The 25765-nt window shown below is 32.6% G+C and overlaps 2 protein-coding genes and 1 long non-coding RNA gene across 4 annotated transcripts; 2 read left to right on the plus strand and 1 right to left on the minus strand.

Moving 5' to 3' along the window:
* LOC105641160 (uncharacterized) lies at nucleotides 1–5387 on the plus strand. Its single transcript, XR_016319677.1, has 2 exons — nucleotides 1–1421; nucleotides 4798–5387. It is a non-coding gene; the product is annotated as an uncharacterized LOC105641160 (long non-coding RNA).
* Nucleotides 5388–6670: 1283 nt separating this feature from the next.
* Nucleotides 6671–10583, plus strand: LOC105641159 (hAT transposon superfamily). The gene is made up of 5 exons (XM_037636070.2): nucleotides 6671–6905; nucleotides 7170–9330; nucleotides 9645–9846; nucleotides 9949–10139; nucleotides 10221–10583. Exons 2-5 carry the CDS (start codon nucleotides 7182–7184, stop codon nucleotides 10265–10267), a joined length of 2589 nt encoding a protein of 862 aa, XP_037491998.2. The 5' UTR covers nucleotides 6671–6905; nucleotides 7170–7181; the 3' UTR covers nucleotides 10268–10583.
* Nucleotides 10584–12619: 2036 nt separating this feature from the next.
* Nucleotides 12620–22848, minus strand: LOC105641158 (early endosome antigen). 2 transcript variants are annotated; one of them, XM_012225647.4, is made up of 7 exons: nucleotides 22694–22848; nucleotides 18012–18105; nucleotides 14317–17562; nucleotides 13989–14231; nucleotides 13725–13883; nucleotides 13386–13544; nucleotides 12620–13133 (listed from the first exon to the last, which is right to left on the minus strand). In XM_012225647.4, the coding sequence occupies exons 2-7, from the start codon at nucleotides 18087–18089 to the stop codon at nucleotides 12891–12893; spliced, it is 4128 nt and encodes a 1375-aa protein (XP_012081037.1). In that variant the 5' UTR covers nucleotides 18090–18105; nucleotides 22694–22848; the 3' UTR covers nucleotides 12620–12890. The 2 variants fall into 2 exon arrangements, with proteins under 2 accessions (XP_012081037.1, XP_012081038.1); XM_012225648.4 differs by having other exon boundaries at nucleotides 22690–22804.
* Nucleotides 22849–25765: the final 2917 nt, after the last annotated feature.

Below are 25765 nucleotides of genomic sequence, written 5' to 3' on the forward strand. Positions count from 1 at the left end.
ATTGCTTACGTGTATAAACTATAAATAGGAATGTTAGCTTATTCTCCTAACTGATACAATACACACAATTAATGAGATACAGATCACATTTCATTCTCTCCCTTTCTCTCTCGATTGCTTTTTATTCTCTTCTAACAAGTTCCATTATCATGGTATCAGAGCTTGCAATCGATCAATTTTGTTAGGGTTTCTTCTTGAAATTCGTTTTGGATTTTGATTGACTATTGATTTCGAGCATAAACATGGCGTTGGAAGAAGCTAATGAGTATACACCTGAAAGTTCTAGAAAAAGAGATTCGGTGTTGAACAAAAGCTCAAATTACGATAATGGAGATCCTTTGTATCTTCAATCTTCTGATCATCCAGGTATGATCCTAGTCATTGCACCTTTGAATAGATCTAATTTTTGCACTTGGAGTAAAGCTATGAAGATTGGGGCTGAGTGTAAATTAGGGCTTATAGATGGGAAAGTTAAGATGTCTGATGAAGATTCAGATCAATTTGATTAGTGGCAACATTGTGATTATATGGTCACTTCATGGATTCTAAATGTTATTTCTAAAGATTTAGTTGAAGCCTTCTTGTATACCACTACTGCACATGAGCTGTGGAGTGAAATCAAAAAGAGATTTGGGGAAGTAACGAGCTTTGATTTATCAAATTCAGAGGAAAATAGCATCTATTTCTCAGGAGAATGATTCTGTTTCAGTTTATTACATGAAGTTGAAGGAGCTTTTAGATGAATTAGCTTCTGTTAATCCTTTGCCTGCTTGTACATGTGGAGCTTCTAAGGCTATAACTGATATCACAAATAGAAGTCGGCTGGTGCAATTTCTCATGGGATTACATGATGGATACAATCAAGTTAGAAATCAGTTGCTTTTACTTGATCCTTTTCCTACTATAAACAAGACTTATTCTATGATACTTCGAGTTGAGTCACAGAGGCTTGTGGTATCCAATTTTGCAAAACCTATTTCTTCAACAGCTTTACTAGCTAAACATCACTTATCCTTCAAGTTTGATTCCTCTAGATTTACTACAAAGAAAGGATTTTCTGACTATTGTCATAAAGCAGGTCATTTGAAGGAAAATTGTTTTAAACTCACTAATCATTATGAAGTTTGTAATAGATCTGGTCACACTAAGGATCACTGCTTTAAGGTCATTGGTTTTCCTGATTGGTACAAAGGCAACAAAGGGAACTCATACTCTGATTCTCAGAAATTGGTGGCTGCTGTCAATAGCACCAATAAGGAGAATTTCACACCTTTGGATAATTTTACTTCGCCTTCTACTTCATAATATGAGGAATGGGGTTCTACCTTGGCTAATACCCTACACCAAGAGATATTAAAGCTCTTTAAAAAAGAAAAGTGTTGTTGTCGTTGCCTATAATCCCAATTCAACTGATTTAGCTGGTAATTTTAGTTTTATCAGATTTTGTTGTGTTCAAATTCCTTGTGCTAAAACTTGGATCATTGACATTGGTGCAACAGACCATATGTCACATGATCATAGCTGGTTTACTTCTTTTACTGCTCTTGTCTATCCTATCTCTATTTTTTTTGCCCAATGGAGAAGTCAATATAGTTACTCAAGTAGGTTCCACTTCTTTTCAATCTCTTCAGTTTCATGATGTTCTTTTGTTCCCTCTTTTCAATTCAATCTCTTGTCCGTGAGTAAGCTTCTAAAAACTCACTTAATCAAAATTGACTTCTATTCGTTTAGTTGTTTCTTTCAAGACCTGAAGAATGACATAATTATTGTCGTTGTTTTACTAGAGGGAGGACTGCACAAGTTGCATAAGTCAAGATTTGATGCTTCTGTTATTAGTACTATGCTTGTTAAACTGAAACAATTTCTTTCTTTACATGTGCCTAAGCCTTTGTCCCTAAATAAAACTGCCTTGGGTAATTCTTTCTCTGTCACTTCTAAACCTGTTGTTACTTTAAAAGCTGATTCTAATTCTTTATTGTGGCATGCTAGATTAGGCCATCCATCACATATTAGACTAGATCATATTCCTTTCCTTAAGTCATTAAGCATGTTACTTGTCAAACGTATCCTATTATTAAGCAAACAAGGCTTCCTTTTTCCTTAAGCTCTATTAAGTCTACTCATTCTTTTTAACTAATTTAATATTTGGGGACCTTATTATGTCACTTGTATAACAGGAGCTAGATACTTTCTTCCTATAGTAGATGATTTTAGTAGAGCTACTTGGACCTTTAAGCTTCAACAAAAGAGTCAATGTTTTTTTGTAATCACTTCCTTCTTTGATATGGTTCAAACTCAATTTCATGCTATTATTCAAACTATCAGAACTGATAATGGTTCTGAAGTTGTCAATTTCCAATGTTCTCAATTTTTTCATTCTAAAGGTCTTATTCATCAAACCACTTGTGTTCACACTCCTCAACAAAATGGAGTTGTTGAAAGTAAGCATAGACATCTTCTAGAAATAGCTAGAGCTTTACAACATTACTCTTCTGTTCCTTTACATTTTTGTCTAAATGTATTCTTACTGCTACTTACATAATAAATAGGTTACCTATGTCTTGTCTTGGTTGGGTTTCTCCTTTTGCAAAACTATATGATAAACAAACTGATTGTAGCTTTCTTAGAACCTTTGGTTGTCTTTGTTTTGCTACAAATATTTTTCCTCACAAAGACAAATTTTCTCCTAGAGCTATTAGGTCTCTTTTCTTAGGTTATGTCTCTTCTATAAAGGGTTATAAACTCTATAATCTTGAAACTAAGCAAATCTTCACTAGTAGAGATGTCACCTTTTTTGAAGACATATTTCCTTTTAAATCTTAATCTTGTGTCTCTCCTTCTCCTTCTTTACCCCCTTATACTTGTTATTTCTTCTGATTGTGATTGTGATTTTCTTTCTTCTGCTATTCCTAATTCACATCCTGTTAATCATTTACCACATTCTTCTCCTTCTTCTGAGATAGTACCTCAACCAGATAATCCTACACCTTCATTATCCCCATTACCTGCTGTTTCAAACTCATTACATCCTCCTATAGTTGTTCCTTTACAACCAGCTACAAAAATTACAGCTTCCTCACCTGTTCAACCTCTAAGGAAAAGTACTAGAATAGTTTATAAACCTCCTTGGCTTCAAGACTTTGTTATTTTTGCTGGCTCTAGTGTTTCCAACAGTAATAAGCATTTCATTTCAAGTGATTCTTTTTCTTCTTCTAATCTTTCTTTTTTTTTTCTGTTATACTTCATTCATTAATAATGTTTCTTCTATTCTAAACCTACTTCATATCATATTGCTTCTAAAGATTCTAATTGGGTTCAAGCTATGAATCAAGAAATTTTAGCTTTGGAAAAGACTGACACTTGGCAACTTACTAATCTTCCTAAGGGTAAAAATGCTATTGGCTCTAAATGAGTGTATAAGGTCAACTTTAAGCCTTCTGGTGAAGTTGATAGATTAAGGCTAGACTTTTAGCCAAACGTTATAATCAAATAGAAGGCATAGACTATAAAGATAGGTTTTCCCCTGTGGCCAAATTAGTCACTGTTAGGCTCTTTATTGCTATTGCAACTGCTAAAGCATGGCGTATCTTTCAATTAGATATAAATAAGGCCTTCCTTCATGGGTTCTTGGATGAAGAGGTCTACATGAAGCCACCTGCTGGTTATCCCAAGGCTAAACCTGGTCAGGTTTATCTTCTTAGAAAATATCTCTATGGTTTGAAACAAGCATCTAGACAGTGGAATCTAGAATTCACTTCCTTTTTGCTTACTTTAGGCTTCACTCAATTTGTTAATGATCATCGTCTCTTTATTAAAACTTCTGGTGATCTTTTTTTGGCTTTATTGGTCTATGTGATGATGTTTTGATTACTGGTACCGATTTTGAAGCTATTTCTGCAGTTAAACTTGCTCTTGATGTTAAATTCACTATTAAGGACCTTGGTTATCTTAAATACTTCTTGGGTTTAGAAGTAGCCAGGTCTGATTCTGGAACTTTTATTAGTCAAAGGAAATTTATCCTTGATATTCTTACTGAGTGTGGTCTATCTAATGCTAAGCCAGCCTCTTTTCCTTTGTCTAAAGGACTTAAACTTTCTATGGATGATGGTTCTCTATTATCTGATCCTGATTAGTACAGACAACTCATTAATAAACTATTGTACATCAATTTTACAGACCAAATATTAGCTACGTTATGCAACATCTGAGTTAATTTATGTCTACTCCTAGACAGCCCCATTTAGATGCTGCTTTGCATGTTATGAGATATCTTAAGTCTTCTCCATCTAAGTGTTTGTTTTATCCTACTGTAAATTCTTTTCAATTAAAGGCATTTTGTGATGTGGATTGGGCTTCCTGTGTTTTCTCTCGACTATCTTTAACGGGTTTTTGTATATTTTTGAGAGATGCTTTGGTTTCTTGGAAGACTAAAAATAAGCTACAGTTTCTAGGTCTCCTGCGGAGGCTGAGTATTGGAGTATGTCCTCTACAGTATGTGAGCTTTTATGGATTCCTTGTTGAAAGATTTTCAACTTTCGCTTTATTTACCTGCGATACACATTATTACAAAGCCTGTGTTTCATAAGCGGACTAAATATTTGGGTATTGATTGCCACATAGTACATGACCAGTTCAAACAAGGCTTTATCATTCCTTCACATTTGTCTTCTCATTTGCAGCTTGTGATTGCTTTACAAAGCCTTTATCCTCTGCTCAGAATAATTTTTTCCCTACTTGAGGGACTGATTTTTGTGCTCATATCCATGTTCATTTTTGTATGGAACTGTTACCGTGCAGGTAGCACCGCTTTTCTGCGTTTCTTGAAGCTCCAATTGTAGGTCCATCGTCCTTCTATTTTGGTACTTCTGGAACTAAGAATTGGTGGGGTGAGGGCAGATAAAGTGATTAAGAAATTGAGTTTTCATTCTTCTCATAGAGTGGAGCCAAATAGGCTTTCTGGTGGCATGGATCTTGTGGCAGGAATCCTGGACTACTAACATTTTGATGAGTCATAAACAATTCATTCACCGTCAACTTTTATGTAACAAAATTGTTTCTATATTTTTTTACTGCTGTTTATAGGAGTCTGGTTGAAAGTAGGCAGGCACCTTTATGGGACTCCCTACAAGCTATTAATGAAGGAATGGCGGCTCCTTGGATCCTAGCATAGGATTTTAATTCTATTTTGTTAGCAGAAGAGCGTCAAGGGGACTCTCATTCGAGAGTTGGTATTTGTAGAAGTTTCGTTTCCTGGTTTGGAACTAAAACCTTCTGGACCTGGGTTTTAAAGGCCCTAAGTTTACTTAGAGACGAGGTACTCTTCATGAATGTTTGGAAGCTTATATTCTTCTTTGCCCATCATCTCTATAATTATTTTTATTTTTTAATTACCTCTTTTATTTGTTAAACATGAGTTCATCCCACATATCTTAATTTATTTGTTTTTAGTTAGATTTGAAACCTTGATAGTTTGATTTTAGCAAATCTTTTACTAAATCTTTTTAGTTTAAATTGTGAATTTTTGAATAAGAAGAAAAAAATTTTTCTAAAATGAATTTGAGAAAGTGAATCTATAAATGGTAGCATTGGTTATTTTTGTGATTTCTCACAAACCGTGAAATTTTCACTCTTATCTTTCATCATTTTCTCTCTTATTTGATGAAATTGAGAAACGATGAACTCGGAAAGAAAAGGCTGCAAATTTTTTTTCCTCCTAAATTTTCTCTTATTTTCTTTTTTTCCCATCCAAATAGAGTGTAAGAATTATATGGATTTAATTCTCTATTTTTATAATAATTCACTAATTGTTAGGAAGATAACATTCAGATGCATCCTAAGCTAGGATTGAAAAACCTATATGTCCTTAATTAATTAAATTGTATAATTATTTAAATATATGTGTTTGAGGGAGACACTTTTCTAACCTTTCTTATATTTTTGATTGGTCATTAAATATTATATTTATCATTTTGATCAAAATGGAAAAGTCCATATTGTAGTTCCAACGATATTTAGGGTTCAAAGACCTATATTTATAATTTATAGTTGTTAAATTTATTACTTGACATAATGAAATTTGAGATTTTAATTCCTCCAATAATTTTTTATATAATTATTAATAAAACTGTAAGAATATATTTATATTTTAGTGTATGATGGATTTCATAGCATTATAATATGGAGCAAAGTCACTTATAAAACCTAGGTCTAACCCAACAAAATCAAGTTCTAGAACAAATCTACAAAATCAATCGCTAAAAGAGTAATCATGCTTTGAAGCTTAATCAAACAAATTACTGTATTCAATTTTTCTAAGTATAGTCACCAATATGCCTAGGGTCGATTCTTAGTAATATAAAAATTTGTACACCAAAAATCATATAACAATAATTCAATGTCATCTAAAGAATTTTAAATAATCTTGGCTTGCATTAAGACAAAAGGTAAATTATCTTAAAGTTCAGAGGTATTAAAATAAATAATTTTAATATTTAAAGGATTGGTGTCACAAATTCTCAATTCAAGAAAAATTGTAATTCTTGAAGGAAATTGACTAAAAATTGAAGGCTGCAGTTAGAGTAACAACATAGGGGATTAAACTGAAATTTTGATAAAGTTTAGGCAGTCAAATTAAATTTTGTGGTAGTAAGACTAATTAGAAAAAGAAGAAACCAACCATCGACTCCATCCCCCTTCGGAAATATCAAAACCTAACCTAGATTAAGAACCAGACCAATTATCGGTTCACCCAAAAGCTCCCGTCAGCTGCTGGTTTATACGGCGACCAGACCTGCAAAAAGCTTCGATTTATCCTCTCGCAAGACTAATCCACGAGCAGATCACCGGTGATTGTGAAACCAGAAACCAATTGGGTCGATTACAAACGAGTCGCTGCTGTTTAACCGGTCTGCCCACTTTTTATCTTTTATTTATTTTTATAAACCTTTCTTTCTTCTCTGCAAAACCCCAGGCATGACATTTTTTAGACTGTTTGAGCTTGTTTTGTTTCTGAATTTCTGGAATTATGATAAACATTTGTGGGTTCTTAGTTCTCAATTATGATAAACATTTTATGGGGTCTTAGTTCTTCTGAATTTCTTTTGATGATTGTGATTTCAAGAAATAGTTTTCCATTTCCTTATGTAGCCGTTATTTTTGTTATTGTTAAGGTCTTAAGTTGGATGGCGTCAACAAGTTCAGGCCATAAACAAGATGTGGGTTGGAAACATTGTGAAACGCTGAACGAAGGGGGAAAGGTGCACTTAAAATGCATGTATTGTGGTAAAGTCTTCAAGGGTGGTGGGGTTTTCAGGTTTAAGGAGCATCTTGCAGGTCGTAAGGGTGGAGGACCAATGTGTCTGAGGGTTCCTCCTGAAGTTCGCATTTTGATGCAACAAGTGCTTGATGCCCATTCTGCAAAACAGATCCAAAGACAGAATAAGGCTTTGGTCACTCAAGAAGCAATACCTTTGGCAGTTGACTTTGATACTCCATTAACCGTACGTACTACCCGCCAAAAAAAGGACTTGGCTTGGAAATATTGCCAAATGTTGAAACAGGGTGACAAGGTGCAACTTAAGTGTAAATATTGCGGTAAAGTGTTTAAAGGTGGTGGCATTCATAGATTAAAGGAGCATCTTGCTGGTCGAAAAGGCGCTGCGCCTGTTTGTGTCCAAGTTCCACCGGATGTTCGCCTTTTGATGCAAGAGAGTTTAAAGGAGGTTGTAGAGAGGCAAAAGAAGAAACAGAAAGTTATCATGGAAAATGTGAACAATGTTGGGACACCTCCAGCTCCTAACGGTGATGGAGATACATTTGGTGATGGTGATGGTGATGGTGATGGGGATGGGGATGATGATGATGATGATGATGATGATGATGATGATGATGTTGATGATGATTACGAATATACTGAAGCTCCAGGTTCTGTTGAACTGAATTCCAATGTCTCATTAGATGAAGAAGTTAGGATAAATCGTGGAAATTTGGACAAAAGGAAGAGGGGAAGAGGTAAAACTTCTGCACTTGTTGCTCAGGTTGATCCTTTGAATGCAGTGAATTTGAAAATTGTTGAGAAGCCTATTCACATGACAATGGGTCGATTCCTTTATGATATAGGAGCAAATTTAGATGCACTGGACTCAATCTATTTCCAACGGTTGATTGATATGATTTCTTCTGGAGTGTCAGGGGTAGTGGCACCTTCACATCATGATCTCCGTGGTTGGATATTGAAAAATTTAGTGGAAGAAATAAAAAATGACATTGATCAATATAAGAAAGTATGGGCTAGGACAGGTTGTACCATCTTGGTTGAAGAATTGAATTCAGAAAGTGGTAAAACCATACTAAATTTTCTGGTGGATTGTTGTCAAGGAACTGTATTCTTGAAATCTGTGGATGCATCACAAGCCATATACTCTACAAATGATCTGCATGCATTGCTTAAACAGATAGTGGAAGAAGTTGGTGCCAATTATGTTTTGCAGGTGATTACTAATGGTGATGAACATTATAATGTTGCTGGCAAGAAACTTATGGATACTTTTCCTTCTCTATATTGGGCTCCTTGTGCAGCTCGTTGTATTGATCTAATACTAGAGGATTTTCGAAAACTCGATTGGATAAAGGGAGTAATTGAACAGGCTAGATCTGTCACAAGATTTGTCTACAATCATGGTGCAGTTTTGAATATGATGAGAAAGTTTACAGGTGGAAAAGACATCGTTCAACAGGGATTAACTCGTTCTGCTACTAACTTCACCATGTTGCAAAGGATGGCTGATTTTAAACTCAACTTGCAAAATATGGTTACTTCACAGGAATGGATGGATTGCCCACATGCGAAGCAACCGGGAGGATTAGCAATGTTAGATATTATTAGTAATAGGTCATTTTGGTCTTCATGCATTTCGATCATCCGTTTAACGAGTCCGCTCTTGCGGGTTTTAGGAATAGTTAGTAGTAAAAAGAAAGCTGCAATGGGATATGTTTTTGCAGGCATGTATCTAGCGAAAGAAACAATTAAGAGAGAACTAGTTAAGAGAGAGGATTACATGACCTATTGGAATATCATAGATAAGAGGTGGGATCAACAAAAGCATCCTCCTCTTCATGCTGCAGGTTTCTTCCTTAACCCGAAGTTCTTTTATAGCATTGAAGGAGAAGTGCATAATGAGATTTTGTCAAGAGTGTTTGATTGCATAGAGAGATTGGTACCCGATGTGGATGTCCAAGATAAGACTGGGAAAGAATTAAACTCATACAAGAATGCTGTGGGAGATCTTGGGAGGAAGATGGCAATTAGAGCAAGAGAAACTCTGCTTCCCGGTGAGGAGCTTTTTTTTAGATTGTTTATTATTATCAACTATAATTATAGTATTATGGGAGCAATAACATGTTTTTATTTCTTTTCTTTTTCTTTTTTTTTTTCTTTTTTTTTTTTTTTTTCAATGGTTTTTGATAAATATGGTAGTTTCTTTCAGGGTATGCCTCTAAGGCTGTCTCTCATATTTCACGCTTGCAATTAGAATATGGCATCTACCCTTCAAAACATCTTTCAATTTGTATCAGAGTTCAGACTTGCAAATTTAGTTCCTTTAGTATTTATGTTTAGCTGATTTCTTTGACATACCTTTTTTTAGCTGAATGGTGGTCTACATATGGTGGTGCCTGTCCAAATTTGGCCCGTTTGGCCCTTCGTATTCTCAGTCAAACTTGTAGTTCAATTGGGTGCAAGCACAATCATATTCCTTTTGAAAAGGTACATGCCACCAAAAACTGCCTAGAGCGTCAAAGGCTGAGTGATCTTATCTTTGTACAGTACAATTTGCGTCTCAAGGAAAAGTAAGTAGCAAGACAATGGCCTGTAACCAGATCTATAGTTGGTATTTTGACAGTTGGTTTGAAAATAAAATCTTGCTCCTTTCTTAACTGACTTTTCTGTAGGGTTGATGAAAACAAAAACCAGCTTCCTTTGGACCCTATATCATTTGACAATATTAGTCTCGTTGAAGACTGGATCATGCAAAGTGAGCTTTATTTAGAAGACAATGACAACAGAGATTGGATGTCTCTAGTTCCCCCTCCTTCTGCTAACACAGGATCGCCTGTTGATGTTGTTGAAGACTGGGGTGCTGGTAATATCAGTTGTTAGATTTAAAAAATAATCCCTTAACTGCCTTTTCATAATAAAATTAAAAGCATGGTTAAATTTGCAGGGTTTGATGATTTCGAGATTTTTGATGGACTGAAGGAATTTAAGTAAAAAGGAAAATGAAAATTGATGTAATAACCAAAGCATCATCGGTGTTCCTGGAGAACTCTTGCTTCGCTATAAACTGCAGAAAGGTATTGTAGTAAATGTTTATGTTTGAAGCTATTGTACAGCTCTGACCAAGTATGATGCTCTGTTGTTTATGCTCCTATATCAACTTAGAAAATATTATAGTTTTAAGTTAAATATTGTTGCTTTAGTTGATTAGAACCTATGAATTAGTCTCGCTTGAAGTTTGAAGGGTTCATCTAACTATCATGTGGATACTAGTGTTTAAGATTGTGAATTCAGACAACCTGGTTAAGTACTCCTGCAGTTTATCCTTTTCCTCTATTTTATTATTATTATTATTATTTTATTTTTTTTGTAAGGGCCATTCCATTCTGTGTTGCTTAGAAAGCAACTGAATTGGTGGGATGATGCAAAATATTACACATTTCAGTGCTGTGATTTTGGAAACACAGTTTTATCTTCAGGAGAAGTGGATATTTCATCTGTGACAGAGGAAATTCCCAGCTTTTGTTATTTTATTATTATTATTATTATTATTATTATTATTATCTCACAAACAGGAGGTAGTTGTGAAACAACAAAACGAGATAGCAGCAAAACCGTTCTCATGATGCTCTCTCAGCCTTCTCTTAGGGCAAAGCTCAGTTCGGGAAAACCGAACTGCAAACCAACCCGGTTGGGTTGATTTGACTTTTAAAAAATCAGTTTTATTTAGTTTCGATAGAGAATATTTTTCAGTTGAGTTTGGCTTTTATTAAACTCCAAAAATAAATTCTAATTTTCCAAAAATAGTTAAGAATTCTAACTGGATTGAACTGGTTCGATTCAGTTTTGGTTCATTTTAAGTTTGGCTTTCTCAACATGAATTGCTTTGCAAGTCTCCATTCTACTTTGCCTGCTTGTATTTTTGTATCTCTTTACATACACCAATAATGGAGTCCATAAAATGTGCAATTTTGATTACCAAAATTCGAATTTGATTAATGGGAGAATTCTTTTCTTCACCCAAAAAAAAAAAAAAAAAAAAAAAAAAAAAAAAAAATCAGTTTTCTTAATATCGGTTTGGACAGCCAGTCGAATCAATTAAACTGCAAACCGGCTGTTGGTTTGATGAAAAATCATGTTTAATGATTAAACACTGGTAAAGACTGCGTCATTTTTTTATGTTTGCATGTTTATAGCTTAGATGTTGTATTTGATATGTTTTTGTATTTGTTGTGGATGATGAATTGATATTTTAAAATTTTAAATTTTGGACCAAGCAAGTATATGCTCAAACTGCTCAAAAACTTTCCAAACCGCAGACTTACGATTTGGTATTTTTATTTGTTGTTGGTTTTGCTTGATCATGTTAATCCCAAGCGAAGCTTGGTATTCATTTGATTCCTTATAATCTGTTTTTACCGTTCTTGGTGGTGCCAAGATATCTTATCTGTCTCTCCCACCAGTTCGGATGTACCTGAATTTACATATAGTAATGTCTGTCTCTTGCCAAAAACATTTTTGTAATTTACGGATATTATTGGGAAGTTCGTGCAGATCAGGTATAGTTCCTTTGCAGTTCCTGTGTAAAATGCAAGCTGTGATTTAATGGAAATTATTTTTTAAATATCATTGATAGACATTGGTAGAATTAAAATTAATATCATTAATTATGAATATTATTTCAAAAAAATAAATTAAATAATAATATCATTTATATCTACCATTAATATTTTATAATCTGTTTTTATTTTTTGATTTCTTTATAATTTAACCTTTTTAATTCGGATGGAGCTGAAATTAATATTACTTAATGATATTTTTCAGTTTTTCTAATAATTAATAAATTTTAATATAATCAAAGTAATAAACCGTTTTAGTTTATTTTGAAGTAACAAATACAATTCTAATATTCATTTCAAAAAATAAAATAAAATTGTAATATCATTAATATTTTCGGTTTTTTTCAATAAATATTGTTATTAATATTTTTTTGAAATAATAATAAAAAAAATATATTTTTTTAAGAAGTGCCGTGATAAATAATCTAGTCAAGGTAAAAATCACTATATGCTTAAACTGGACAGTACCGCCTTGTGTTAGCAGTTAATGCCATTTTTTTTTTGTTTTTGTGGAAATCATATGGTATTCAAAGTCCATTGCCTAATTAATCTGGATTTGCGCCAGGTCGTATACACAGGAAAAAAGCTTTTCCTACCAAACTTCCGGTTAAAGAGATTGGACCCTTGCTATTGGTGGTGAACTGGTAATTACAGGGTAGCAATTCCGAGTTGACAAAGTGATAAGAAACTTGCAACACAATCAAATAAACTAAATACAAACTTGGAATTACACAAATCAAACATTTTTAACTATGCATTCAGGTAAGGGATGATATTGAAAAACAAACTCCCTTAACAACATCAAAGACCTGTAAAAGCTACACAGTACACAAAACAAGCTTCCAGTATGGCTATGCATGGCAGAACTATGCATCCATAAAAAGAAAGGAACATTGATAAAGATAAAAATAAATAATAAAAAATAGAAAAAAAAAAAAAAAAAAAAAGAAAGGAAAGAAGAAGCTGAATATATAGCAAGTCAAAATTCAGAACCAAAACTAATACCTCTTCCCGAGAACTACGCCAATGATGATAGATACAAATGCCACTGCTAAAATAAACTTTAAGTTGATGACAGGAGAAGCTTCTGCAGTTTGAGCATGTGTTTCGGAAGAGGTCAAGGCTTCGGCAGAGGTAGTCTCTAACTTTTTCTTACTCTTCCTTTTTGTGGGAGTGGAAAAGGCTAATCCGATGTCTCTGGATTTGATCTCCGTTCCATCCTTGTGAGAAGCTGCTTCACCCTGCAACATGTGAAAATGTAAATAACTGTCTGATTTATGCTGGAAGATATAGCTTATTCTGATGCTACTGCTCGGCTGTATTCTTGTATACCTATTTCCATGCACAATGGAGATGAATCAAGTGTGTCATGGCCGTTTACTTCCGACCACTACATGATACAGTATACTACATTTATGTGCGCCAGCACACTTGTGTGTACGTGAATGTGACCGATCAGAAATAATTTAGCATGTATATGAGCACAAACTGACCTTTTCTAATAATTTTGCATCTGCAAGTTCCAATTTCTGCTCAAGCTCCTTAACTTGCTTCTCTAGAAGTACGATTTGCTTATTCTTAGATTCAAGGTCTTCAAGGGATTTCTTCAAAGCTGTTTCTCTCTCTAAATCATTTTGCAAATTTGCTTCCTTCTGTTTGGTAGGACATCAAAGAGAAATTATACAACGGTCATTTTGAATACCTCATGATCTATGACTTCCAAGTGCTAAATAATACCAAGATAACAGCTGTTTCTTATTCCAAATTCTCAATTAAAGATCAGATATTTCGAAGTAACAAAAAGCAAAATGAAGGATAAAATTAGTGCTAACCTGTTCAGTGACAATGCTCTGAGCAAGTTGCAAGTCTTTCTGAAGTTGTAGTACTTGATCATTTAATATATCTCTATCATGGATTTTATGTGCATGGTCCTCTAGTTTCAAAGTTAACTCTGCTTCTCTTGCAGTAGCTGCTGCCTGAACCCTTTCAACCTATAAGCAGCAACAGTATCAAATTTTGGTCAATTAACTTCAATTGAACATCAAAAGCTTATTTTTGGTCTTATCTCAAGTCATAAAAAGTTTCATATTAGATACCTCTTCTTTCAGTCGAGCCTCTGCTGTTGTCAATTTCTTTTCCAAATCCTCTAGACTGGTAACCAAAGCTGCTTTCTCAGCTGTCACCGCCTTGAGATTGTTTATTTCAGACTTTAGGGCGTCTTCACTTGCCTTCTGCTCTTTTAGTTGCTCTTCAAGCTCAGTGATCACTGATTGAAGTTCTTCCTTTGCATTTTGATATGTTTCATTAAGCATATTATTCTCTTCCATAACTGAAGATATCTGCAATTTGATAATTATTAAGTCAGATTTTATGCAACTAAATCACCCACGATTTACCAAGACATAACAAGGGATTGTAGCAAACCTGAGCCTGCAGTCTCTGTCCATCTGCAAGCTGCTGAGTTAAATCTTCTATGGCTTTCTTTGAAGCGTGAAGCTGTGCTACAGTTTCATTCTTCTCAGCATGTGCCCCAGATAGTTTTGCCTCTAAATCATCCAATTTCGACTCATACAAGGCCAGTTCCTGAGTGAGCTTCAAATTTGCCTCAGCAAGCCCTCCACTCTCTTTTTCAAAGTGACTTGACCTGGTTTGTAGTTCCTCAACTATACTCTCCAAATGCTTTAATTTCAGGTGAGTCTCTTCCAGCTCAAGTTTTCTAGTGTCTGCAACTGCAGATGCTTCATGAGCCTGTTGCTCATACAATTTTATTTGGCCTTCAACAGCGTTTAGCTTCTCACTTAAATCTTTTGTTTCTGCGTCTCTTTGAGTCAATCTCTGAATGGCTTCTTGCAAATCTTTTTCTGCTTGAACGATTCTGGTCTCAGTTGCAGAATGAAGTTCTAGAGCCCTTGAATGCTTGTCTGATATTTCTGTAATAGTGCTCATGTGAGACGCAAGTTGTTGAGCTGATACTTCCTTCTCAGATACAGCAGCATTCAGCAATTCCTGAAGTTCATCAACCTTGCTTTTGAGCTGATTATTTGTCTCTACTAAGAGTTCATTTTCTGAGGAAGAGTTGGAAGCTTTATTTTCTGCTTCAAGGATCTGTTTTTTAAGTTCTTCATTGGATGTTTCTAAAGAAGACACTTTTAGCAAGCACAAATCCAACTCATCCTTCAAAGATGCAGATTTCCCAGCTGCTTCAGCTAGCTGCTCTTCATATAACTTTACCTGGTCTTCAAGAATCTTCAGTTTGTCAACCAGGAGTTTTGCCTCAGAATCCTTGTTAGTGATGTTTGTGATAGCTTCTTGAAGTTTGATTTCTGAATCCTTTGCTAGTGATTCATTTAATGATTCAAGCTCCGACTTTCTTGCAGTAGCTTCCTCTATTAGTTTTTCTTGTTGCTCTAATTGCTCCTCAGCAGACTTGAGTTTCACCAGAATATCACTTTCTCTCAATCCAGCAGCTTTTAGATCATTTTCAATGCCCTCTAACTTCTCTTGTACCACATTTAATTCATTGCGCAAGACTGCAACAAGATTCTCAGCTTCAGCCAGCTTCTTGTCGGAATTGCTTGATGCATCTTCTAACATTTTCTTTTCATCAGTTATTGAATTCAGGATTTCTGTCAGCTCTCTCTCCTTTTCGTCAGCTGTTTTCAGTGCAATCTCCAGGCTTGATGCCCTTGCTTGGTATGCCTCAAGCTCAGATGAAAGTTCAGATACCTTGTCCAAGTGTTTGTTGGACTCAGATTCTGCATCTCCACATTTCTTTTCCAATGTGCTAATCTGCTCTTCGAGTTCCTGGATTCTGTACTTCTCTGCTTCAAGCAACAACTCCAACTCATTTACCTTTTTGCTAGCATCTTCTACTTTGGAATGAGATGTCTGGAATAACTCTTCAAGTTCAATGCTGCGCTGATGGTTCATATTTGCTCGGTCCTCATGTTCAGCACCCTTCCCTTTAGCAATCCTCAACTCCTCCTCAAGCTCTGCACTCCTTGATGATGATTCATTTAGAGAGGATTCAAGGTGAGTTATTTTTGCCTGGTGTTCTTGATTCTGCTGACTCAACTGTTCTTTTTCTTCCTCCAATTCTTTCAGTGCACCACTGAGTTCAGATAATTTCACAGAGAATTCTCTCGCTTCTCTTTCAGCATCACTGCTTTTCAATTCAACTAAATTCAATTGTTGTTCAAGCTCCAAACTCCTTTGTTCTGCTGCAATAAAGCGTCCCTCAAGCTCTCTCAGTTGTGATTTTGCATTTTCTGCTGCTTGATTTGAAGCTTCGATTAGATCCTCAAGCTCCAGATTCTTCTGAGTAGCAGATGCTGCAACAGCTCCAGATTCATTATGAAGATCTTCCAGAGACTTCACTTTCTGTTCAAGCTCTGCATTATTTGACAAAGCTTGGGTCAAAAGAGAATCTGCTTTAGAGAAATTCTCATCTGAAATCTTCAACTTGTCTTCGAGCTCATTGCATAATATCTTCATTTCTGCTGCATTACTAGTGAGATCTGTCACAGTTGTTTCAAGAGCTTCTTTTTCTTTCATTACCTTAGCCAGTTCTTCATGTATATTTGAGACCTGTGCCTTCTGGTCTTGCAACTGGGCTTCAACCAATTCCCTTGCATCAACTTCCTCCTGCAGCTTCAACTTGATGCCTTCCAACTCAGAAACCTTTGCTTGGAGATCTTCTTTTGTTGCTCCAAGCAAAGTTTCCAATGCCAAGACATCTTCCTTCATCTGAAATTCTGAAGCTTTCTTCAGGTCCAATTCTTGGGTCAATTCAGTAACAAGAACCTCCTTTGAAGAGAGTCTTTGCTCCACATCCAGCAGTTGTGATTTTGAAAGTGCCAATTCTTCATTAACTGCTGAAAGTTCTGCTGTTGTGCTCTTAAGGGCTTCGTCAACTTTCTGGTTTCCCGCAAGCTTCTCATACAAGCCCTTGACTTCCTCCTGAAGGGTAGTCATCTGATCTTCCACTGCTTTTGCATTTGATTTTGCCTCTTCAAGAAGCCTCTCAAACTCCAAAACCTTTTGTGTCTCAGATTCGGCATGTAAACCACTTTGTTTGTGCAACTCCTCGAACCTCCTTGCCTCACCTTCAGAAAATTGCAACTCTTGTTCCAACTGTTGCATCTTCTTTCTCGAGTTCTCAAGATCGAGGCTGAGGCCATCAAATGCTTCCTTCACCTCAATCAATTCCTTGTGCTTAGAGTCTTGTGCTTGCAGTGCCTCATGCAAAGTTTGGAGCTGTGCACTATATTTCTCCTCAGCCTCAATCATCTGCTGTTGCAATTTCTTATGATCGAGTTCAAGCTCCTCATACTTCTTTTCACTTGTTTCCAACTTCTCTTTTGCAAGCAAGATCTCCTCTTTCATCTGTGTATTTTCTGATTCAGAATGTTTAAGTTTTCCAGCTATGTTTCCCAATCCAAGTTCAAGTTCCTTAACCTTCTCCTGTGCTTCCAATAATTCTCTGGTTGAACTACTTAAGTTTCTTTCTATCGACAATGGCTTCTCATCATCAGCAGTCGCTGCCTCGGCTGCATGAGAGGTATCCTTCACATCAAGCAACTCCTTCTCTACTTTTATGAATTCTCCATCAGTCTCGTCATCTTCTTTCTTCCCCTCTTTAGCTACTTTTAGCAAATCTCCATTTGTTGCCTGTAACGTCAACAGGATCAATATAATGATTGCCAGTGGTCGCAGAATTGCAGAGAGAATGATACTTGAAATAATTGTTTTAATAGGAGTTGCCTACTCCCAGTATATAGTAGGCCTATACACCAAACAAATCCAATAAAATTTTTTGATTCAAAGGATGGTATTTGTATCAATTCACTAAGGGGAAGGATAAAATAGCACCAAATTGTGATAGTATTTTTAGGTAACAATCTGTTACTGGTTTGGTGTATGTAAAAATAAAGATTATTAATCAATTCAAATTAAAAAGCATAAAAAAAAATTAAGCAACTAAAATAAAGATTCAGGCGAGTATCATTGACAGTCAAATTAAAAGGACTTTCCACATCATAAGTATGGAAAAACATCAAATATTTTCATAATGGCAATAAAAGCACTTCTAAAAAAATAGAAAGAAGTCTATAACATACCTTGATAATATCTGTTATTTCCTCAGATTGAACTTTCACAACAGGTATCTCTGAGATAACTTGAGTCTCGTCTTCCATACTTAGATTTGTACCTCTGAAATTGTCACAAGTTGACAGTTAACTTTGAGCCAACTTAAGCAGAGATAAAGCAGAACATTTTACATGTGCTTGTTTACGTAAATTTTTTGGCAAGACAAATAAAATAATATTGGCGTATAAAAAACATTGAAGAATGTTGTTCTGTATCACATATCACAAGCTCAGAAGACAGATTAGATCTGAAATTTTACATTAGAAATGTAATTCCATATCCAAAATGGACACCTACCAGTAAACCAGTTCCGATATGACTGGCTATAGTAAGTTAATAACCAACAATAGCTTTACTATTTTCCAATGACTAGATGATTTTATAATGGACAAACAAGGATTTCTTGTTCATTGTCTTTAAAAATGAATTCATATTGTGAATTTGTTGATCCAGAATTAAGAACTACAAGAAAGAACAAAATAAATTTTTATAAATAAAAAACAAAAACTCTAGCACTCGGCTGTCAAAGACAGACATGCAGCACATGCCCAGGTACATAAATAAAACTTAATTCCGAAATTCAAAAAGAAAAAGCAAATTGAGGGACAAGAAGATGTTTTGTTTTTTTCTAAATTTCAACTTCAAACAGAAAAATAAATAGAACAAATCCAGATACATGCCAAGTGAATTAGCTAAGCTAATAGGAATAAAATTTCAAGAACCCACATGTACAGGCTAAAAGCTGTTTCTATGCGCTCATAAGTCCTAAGCATCTGCCGCCCATTGAAAATTATGCACATTGTCATTTTTGCCCAAACTCTCCCATCTTAACTAACTCATTTTTTTTTTCTGCCAATAACTTTATTCAACACCATATTTCAATAAGATGTAAGGTTTTTTTTATTTCATTTTTTTAAGGTTCCTAGAATTATCTAAAAATGTAGTCTAGTAAAAGAATTATTTTACGAGTAAAAAAATTATATCATACAAGGTTTCTTAAGAGCTTGAAACAGTAAATTATTTGGGCTTTAAAAGAGGAAAAGAGAGGAACAAACATCGAAAACTATGTTGTTAATGTCACAAATCTAGCATGCCTTTTCCATAATCAAAAACTAAACTTTCAATTTCAATTTTTCAAGACAGTAGATTGAATTGAATAATTATTATTTTTATGGGAATTTTTTTAATAGATAATTATCCGACTCAGATTTGTTTTTTTTTTTTTTTTTTTTTTCAGTAGCTAGGAGCCATATAAAATCCAAAAACCAGAATTGTTGCTCTGATTTATAGTGTGATCTTATCATGTGACACCATTAATTTTATGGGTCCCAAATAATTCCTTCTTTGATGTCTGTCCACAATACAAACCCACACAATGGCCCTTCAAATCTCACCCAACTAAACAAAAACTTCCCTTATAATTCTGACGAAGATGAAGATAAGATGCACCAATCAAACATTTACACCATAACCAAAAGAGACTGCTTAATTCCAGTTTAGCTTTCTTTTTTAATTTTCTTTCGTTCTTTCTATTTTTTTTTTTTTTCCAATATCAATAATATAGAAGAACCAAAAAGAACCATAATGGAGGGATCCAACTAAAGTTAGGCAATCCATACCCATCTCTGTCCCCTTTTTGCTTATTTTGTTTTATTTCTTTTTCCAGTTTAAAACGCGTGACAGCTCAATCTACTGAACCCATTTCTATTTTCATTATAGCTAATTGGCTATCAAGTTCCTGTTTTACAAATGAACTTTAACTCCGTTATAACTATAAAGACAAACGCATACTATTTTTTACTTATTACTATTTTGAAAAAAAATGAGTAAAATGATGGTTTGTTTTCTGAAACCTATAGAACGTACACTTCTTACATTTCAAGCAACCACCCTTTTTCTAATTTTACCTATTTACTCATTTGTGGTATAATGATGAAAAGAAAATCCAAAACTTTGGAGATTATGGTCAATTCTTTCTTTTATTAATTACATAATCACATCGAAATTACTGTTATTTATGGTAGCTGGTTTTGCCTACATACACTACATATCGTATTAAGTGTAAAAAAGGAGAGTAATATATGATGGCAAGAGAAGCAAAGAATGCAGGGGAAAAAAAGGGTTCATCCTTTGTCGATTTTAATAATTAAAAAAAAAAAAGAAAAACAAAAAATCAAATGTAAGTGATGCTTTAACAAAATCCAATAATGCACCTTAACAATAAGCTTATGACAAAATACATGCATATCGGCTGCTTTTTACCCATCGTTTCCGAATTTAACAGTGACCAATTTATTGTTTTTAAACCTCAATTTGTAACGTAAACATTACTCAATATCAAATTATGCCGTTATAAAAGCACCTTCACTAGATTCTTAAATAAGTTCCGTTGAAAAGCTGACATCTACGCTAAGCTGGACATAAAAATCATTTTTTATCCTAAACAACTGTGCTCTTTCTCTAACGTGTTGTCTGGATCAGTTTTCCAATAATTTTTCTTCAAGAATTTTATTTTTACATAAATTAATTTTGGCATGGTCAAATGTGTTAATGACAACGGAAGGAACAATGGATGGATTGCCTAGATTAGATCTATCGACGGTGGATAAACTGATAAAAATAAATAGTTATTAAAATAAAAGTATTTTTAATTTTTAATCATACGCGAAAGAAAAAAAAATGATAAAGTGAAAATAATATTTAAAATCTTTTATTTTCATTTATTTAGTTCGCACTTGGCCTATAAAGTAGATTTTTAAGCAAATTTAATCCATATGATATATAAAGCAACACATAATAAATAAATAAAAATAAAAAAGATACAATAAAACACAGAACATTGACATTAATCCTTTGCTTCCACAATAATATATCTACTTTCCTTTTTCAACTATCTTAAATTATAGTTCTATTTGTTTTCAAAAAAAAAAAAAAACTTTTAAGTTTTATTCTACTGTTCAATGTGAATCTTTATCAGAAATACATTACTATTAGCATTAGTCAAATTTTAAAACAATCAAAATTTTTTTTATCAGCAACTCCTACTTTTTTTTTTATTAAATTATAAAATTCAAGAAAAACTTATTAAACCCGGAAAACAAACAAGGTAATTGTTATTGCATCCTATATTAGTTAATTCTATAATTTTGAAATATGGATCATTAAAAGGGTATATTAGAGAGAAAAAAAAAAGTAAAATTAGGATTTTTATTAAATTTATGAAAGTCAAACTAGATACAAACGAACAGAGTATTAAATTTAAAACATTATAATAATATTCTTCATCATATTTTAATAAGTTTTATTTTAAATATTACCAAAACATAAAACATACTAATTTTCCTACGGACAAAAAAAAAAATATTTCTTTTACATTGGAGAGTGGTTGTTAAAAAAAAATTATTGTGCTGTGATAAGCCGAAAAAGAAAAGTATAACAGTAGCATCCCAATTGCTAACGCATTCCATAAAATAATAAATCACTTGCTATTTCTATAAAAAAAAATTGACTTTATTTTATCCAGGCTGAATTTCAATAAATAATATAAGAAATAAGCAAAAAATATATATATATATCAAGTGGGCTATGGGTACAATTTGCAACAATAAGTGGGGCCAAACTTGATATATTTAGTAAGTGCTGGTCAGCATTGAAATGGTGACACTTAATAAGAATTCCTCTTTGTTCAGCATTTGAATTATTTGCCCCAGCAATTTCCTAAACTGGTGACAATTAATTAAAAAATAGAAATTATTATATATTTAGTAAAATAAAAATTAGGAATAACTTATATTATGGCCTTCTTTTTTTTTTTCCTTCTTCGAAATTAATTAAGAAATTTACCAAAAGTTTTTTCCTATTTCCAAAATTAACAAATGACTTAAAACTTTATTTAGTGATAAATTTAATGTAAATAAATATAATTTATATTAGATTCTGTTACTGCTCATCAAATGCAACCTCAATAACAAGATTAGATCTACTGAGTAAATAAATAAATAGAGAGTAGAGAGACTCCTAGGCCATGAAACGACATCGTGTTTGAACAAATCAATCAAGGATCAAGGAGTTAATTTTTTATTTTTTCTGGAGAAAAAGATAATTTTAGAATAATCTAAAATTCTAAATTGACTTCCTAATTTTAAATCTCCACCTAACCCGCAGCAAACAAAGCGGTGGAAAAAGAAAAACCGATGAATCCATTTTCTTCCTTCAAACAAAACAAGTCAATTATCTGCAGTGAAATATTAACTCCACCTCAATAACTACTCAATTATTTTTCGATTTTCTCCCTTTTAATTGGCTTTTTCCAATTAAATATATGCATTTGAATATGAAATTGATCCTCATCAGATTGAAAGATCACAAAAAAGTAAAAGCATCAATCACAAAATTAAAAGAAATAAAAAAAAATCACAAACACATAATTGCCAAGAGTTGATCATGATATTAAACTGAGTTTGAACAAGTAAGCACAGGAAGCGAGAAACAGAAAGGAAGGGATTAATCATAACCCAACTTGATATCTAATAATTATCATGCAAGAAGACGATCAAACCAAAAACGAAAATTAGAAACTGAAGAAGATGCAGAGGAAAGAAAAGAATCAAAACGACAAGAAAAATTATACAGAGAAAGACTGCTTACTTACCTGAGAGATCGATCGAAAGTTGTTTTTCCTTTGGTTTGAAGACGAGCTTTTCCTTTTCCTTTTAATTTATGAAAAACGAAGGGAAATGGAGTTTTCTGATATATGATGATGAAGAAATTGAAAATTGTGAGAGAACACAGAGAGAATCTTTAGCATATAAAGGAAGACAAAGAAGGAGAGTGTGGAGTCCACATCATAGTAGGTGGGTCCCTTTATGAGCCAATCATACGATAGTTCTGTTCGAACGCTGGCGCTTTGTTTTTCTCTCACCTTTTGCCCTTGCATTTCTCTTTATTTACAATTTTATCCTATAAAGTCACCACACAGATTTTGTTAATTTTATTTCAGATTAAGTTGTGTCAGACTGTCAGTGTTACTAATTAAATTAAGCGAAATCAAATTATATTATTATCTTTAATTTAGAAGCTATCTGTTTTAGAAAAATTTTGAAAAACACTTTTTAAAAAAGAAAAAATAATTTGAAGCACCTACATATAATTAAATTAACAAATTCTGCTACATTTTTATAGAAATTAATTTTAAAGTCGTTAATTTTTGCTTCCATCTCAATTTCAGGTGTTTCCATCTAAAAATAAAGTTTTTTTCTATCAAAATATAAAAAAATATATATATATAAATAAGTTCCTGAATAATATCAAAATTAACACTTAAACCATACTACATCCAAATAAAATTACTATCACAACCCTAATCTTTTATTAAAGTATGTTCTTCATAGAATATTCTAGATTTTAAGGATTTATTATATGACCATTTACCGTTCTTCACTATTTCTAACCCATTTTTTGGGATTTTCGAAGATTTTAGGTAGTTATTTTTATTCACCAATAAAACATTTAGGGATGAGATAGTTTTTTTTTTTTTAAATGGTGAATTTAAGTGCTAAATTCGATATAATTGAAGGATCTGTTTACATTTTTTCATGGTAATTGTTAGAAAAAAAGCTTAATTTATGGATGGAATTAAAAATGATAAAGAGTTGCTGGAGCCAGTCACACATCCTCTAAGGACCTCAAAGTTAGTTGAAAATAGTAAGAACTATGTATTATTTGCGATATAATCTAAGGATTCTAAAATATTTTTCCCTTAAAAAAAAAAAGAACATTTTTCATGGAACACATTTTTCAAGTAACTTATTTTATTTATTCATTTGATTGCAAAATTGAGAACTGCTTAAAAAAAAATATTAAAATTTTTAACTTAACACTTTAAAAATATTCATAATTATAGAAAATTTATATTTGTAAAATTTATTATTAAATATAAGAAAAATATATTGAAATAATAAAATATAGTGGTTGTTAATGACTGATGGTAATAGATGAGTGGTGATGGTAACCGATGATCTATGTCTATCCTGTTGAGTAAGCTAGTAGATTAATAAATACGTATTTATAATATTTTAATAAGTTTATTATCTCAATGTGTATTTTCTCTTCGAAAATAATAATTTATTTTCCTTTGATGTAATTTTTCCTTGGAAATAATTTTTTTGACTGATTTTTCTAAATATTGTAAATATAAAAAAAAATCTAAAAATAATTTTCAAATAAATCATATTACAGAATTATTAATTGAAAAGAATTTTCAATAACATCAAAAGAATACCACATAATAAAATGGTACAAATTAGAATTTTCGTTTCCTTATTTTTGTGACATAAAAAAAAAAAAAAAACATTCTGCAGCTTTGAATTTGAGCCAACGAAGTTTCTATACCGATGCCAAAGCACTCCTTCCGAAAAAATTTCATATTTAAAATTTGAATTCGAGACCTCAAATAAATTTTTATTATTCCATCTTATCTTTTAGTGTAGTTTAAAGAGATTCTTAGTATCTTATATATCTTTATATATATAAGAAAATATTTTAACTAAAATTAATAAGTCTTCATGGTGGAAAATAAAGGAAAAGAAAAATAGGAGTATCATTCAACATAGATCTTGACATTAGGTTTACTGCTTTTTAAAATATTGGGAGATCTAGCAATTGAATTGAATGTTTGATTTGTTTTCTAGAATCCCGCAACTCGGCAATTCCTACCCCTCTATTGTTTCCTTACTAGAACGTTGAATGTTTTCTTTTATTTTGAACGTTGAATCTCTTTCAATTTTAAAATTTTTTTAAATTTCATTAAATTAGCAAGTAATTTAGTATCAATTATGTACCTACTGAACTTGTTCATGATATAAAATCTACAAAATTTAAAAAAAAAATTATTATTTATCACTTTATATAACGGATGAATAAAAATACTTGATTTTTTTTCCTAATAAGGATAAAATAATAATTTTTAATCATTTTAACAGATAAAACTATTTGATTTAAAAATTGTGTTTGAACAGTTAGTCTAATTTTGATAATATTTATATTTTTCTTTAAATATATTTGATGTATAAATAATTCATTAATGAATTAAAGGTCCAATTAGATCATGGTATTTTCAAACTAAATGTGCTATGAACTTTTATATATATATATATATATATATATATATATATATAAAGTGAAAAACTATAAAATGAATGTTAATATATGTTTAAATTTAAACATGCATCAATTTCAAATTCTTGTCTTTTTTTATTATTGGCGGGAATTCGAACCTAAATCTATTGTCAGCTCGTACATCTATTTCTCACGTTCTACCTTTTTATCTATCTATCTAAGAAAATCTCTCTTTACTCAAAAAATAGAATGTAAATCAATGCGTAAATCCAACGCAATTAATTTGCTTAATGACAAAAAAAAAATTTTGAACATTTGACTTTTTTATCAATTTTAGCCAGTTTTTTTTTTAATTTTATCGATCAATACTATGTACTTAGGTTTCTGTATCAATTCTAGCCTCCTAGAATCATATATGTTAGCCCCAAAGCATAAAAAACAATATATAATTGAAATTAATTTGAAACATAAAACATATTATTTAATAAAATTTGAATTCATTAACATCTTGAGATCAAGATAAGGATCAAACAGTAAATTGAATTAAATATATTCAGATTTGATTTTTTAAATAAAGTGGATCAATATATCCTTATTATTTTTGGAT

The sequence above is a fragment of the Jatropha curcas genome, chromosome 2 (assembly GCF_041381405.1).
Source record: "Jatropha curcas cultivar XTBG-Jc1 chromosome 2, XTBG_Jcur_1.0, whole genome shotgun sequence".
NCBI classification, from domain to species: Eukaryota; Viridiplantae; Streptophyta; class Magnoliopsida; order Malpighiales; family Euphorbiaceae; genus Jatropha; species Jatropha curcas.

What these genes read in the sequence shown, in the direction of transcription:
- LOC105641159 (XM_037636070.2), top strand. Translation starts at nt 7,182, where the DNA reads ATGGCGTCAACAAGTTCAGGCCATAAACAAGATGTGGGTTGGAAACAT. An exon ending in AAGAGAAACTCTGCTTCCCG is followed by an intron (nt 9,331 to 9,644) that starts GTGAGGAGCTTT and finishes ACCTTTTTTTAG; the next exon opens with CTGAATGGTGGTCTACATAT. An exon ending in AATTTGCGTCTCAAGGAAAA is followed by an intron (nt 9,847 to 9,948) that starts GTAAGTAGCAAG and finishes ACTTTTCTGTAG; the next exon opens with GGTTGATGAAAACAAAAACC.
- LOC105641158 (XM_012225647.4), bottom strand. Translation starts at nt 18,089, where the DNA reads ATGGAAGACGAGACTCAAGTTATCTCAGAGATACCTGTTGTGAAAGTT. An exon ending in GACAGAGACTGCAGGCTCAG is followed by an intron (nt 14,232 to 14,316) that starts GTTTGCTACAAT and finishes ATCAAATTGCAG; the next exon opens with ATATCTTCAGTTATGGAAGA. An exon ending in AGGCTCGACTGAAAGAAGAG is followed by an intron (nt 13,884 to 13,988) that starts GTATCTAATATG and finishes TGCTGCTTATAG; the next exon opens with GTTGAAAGGGTTCAGGCAGC.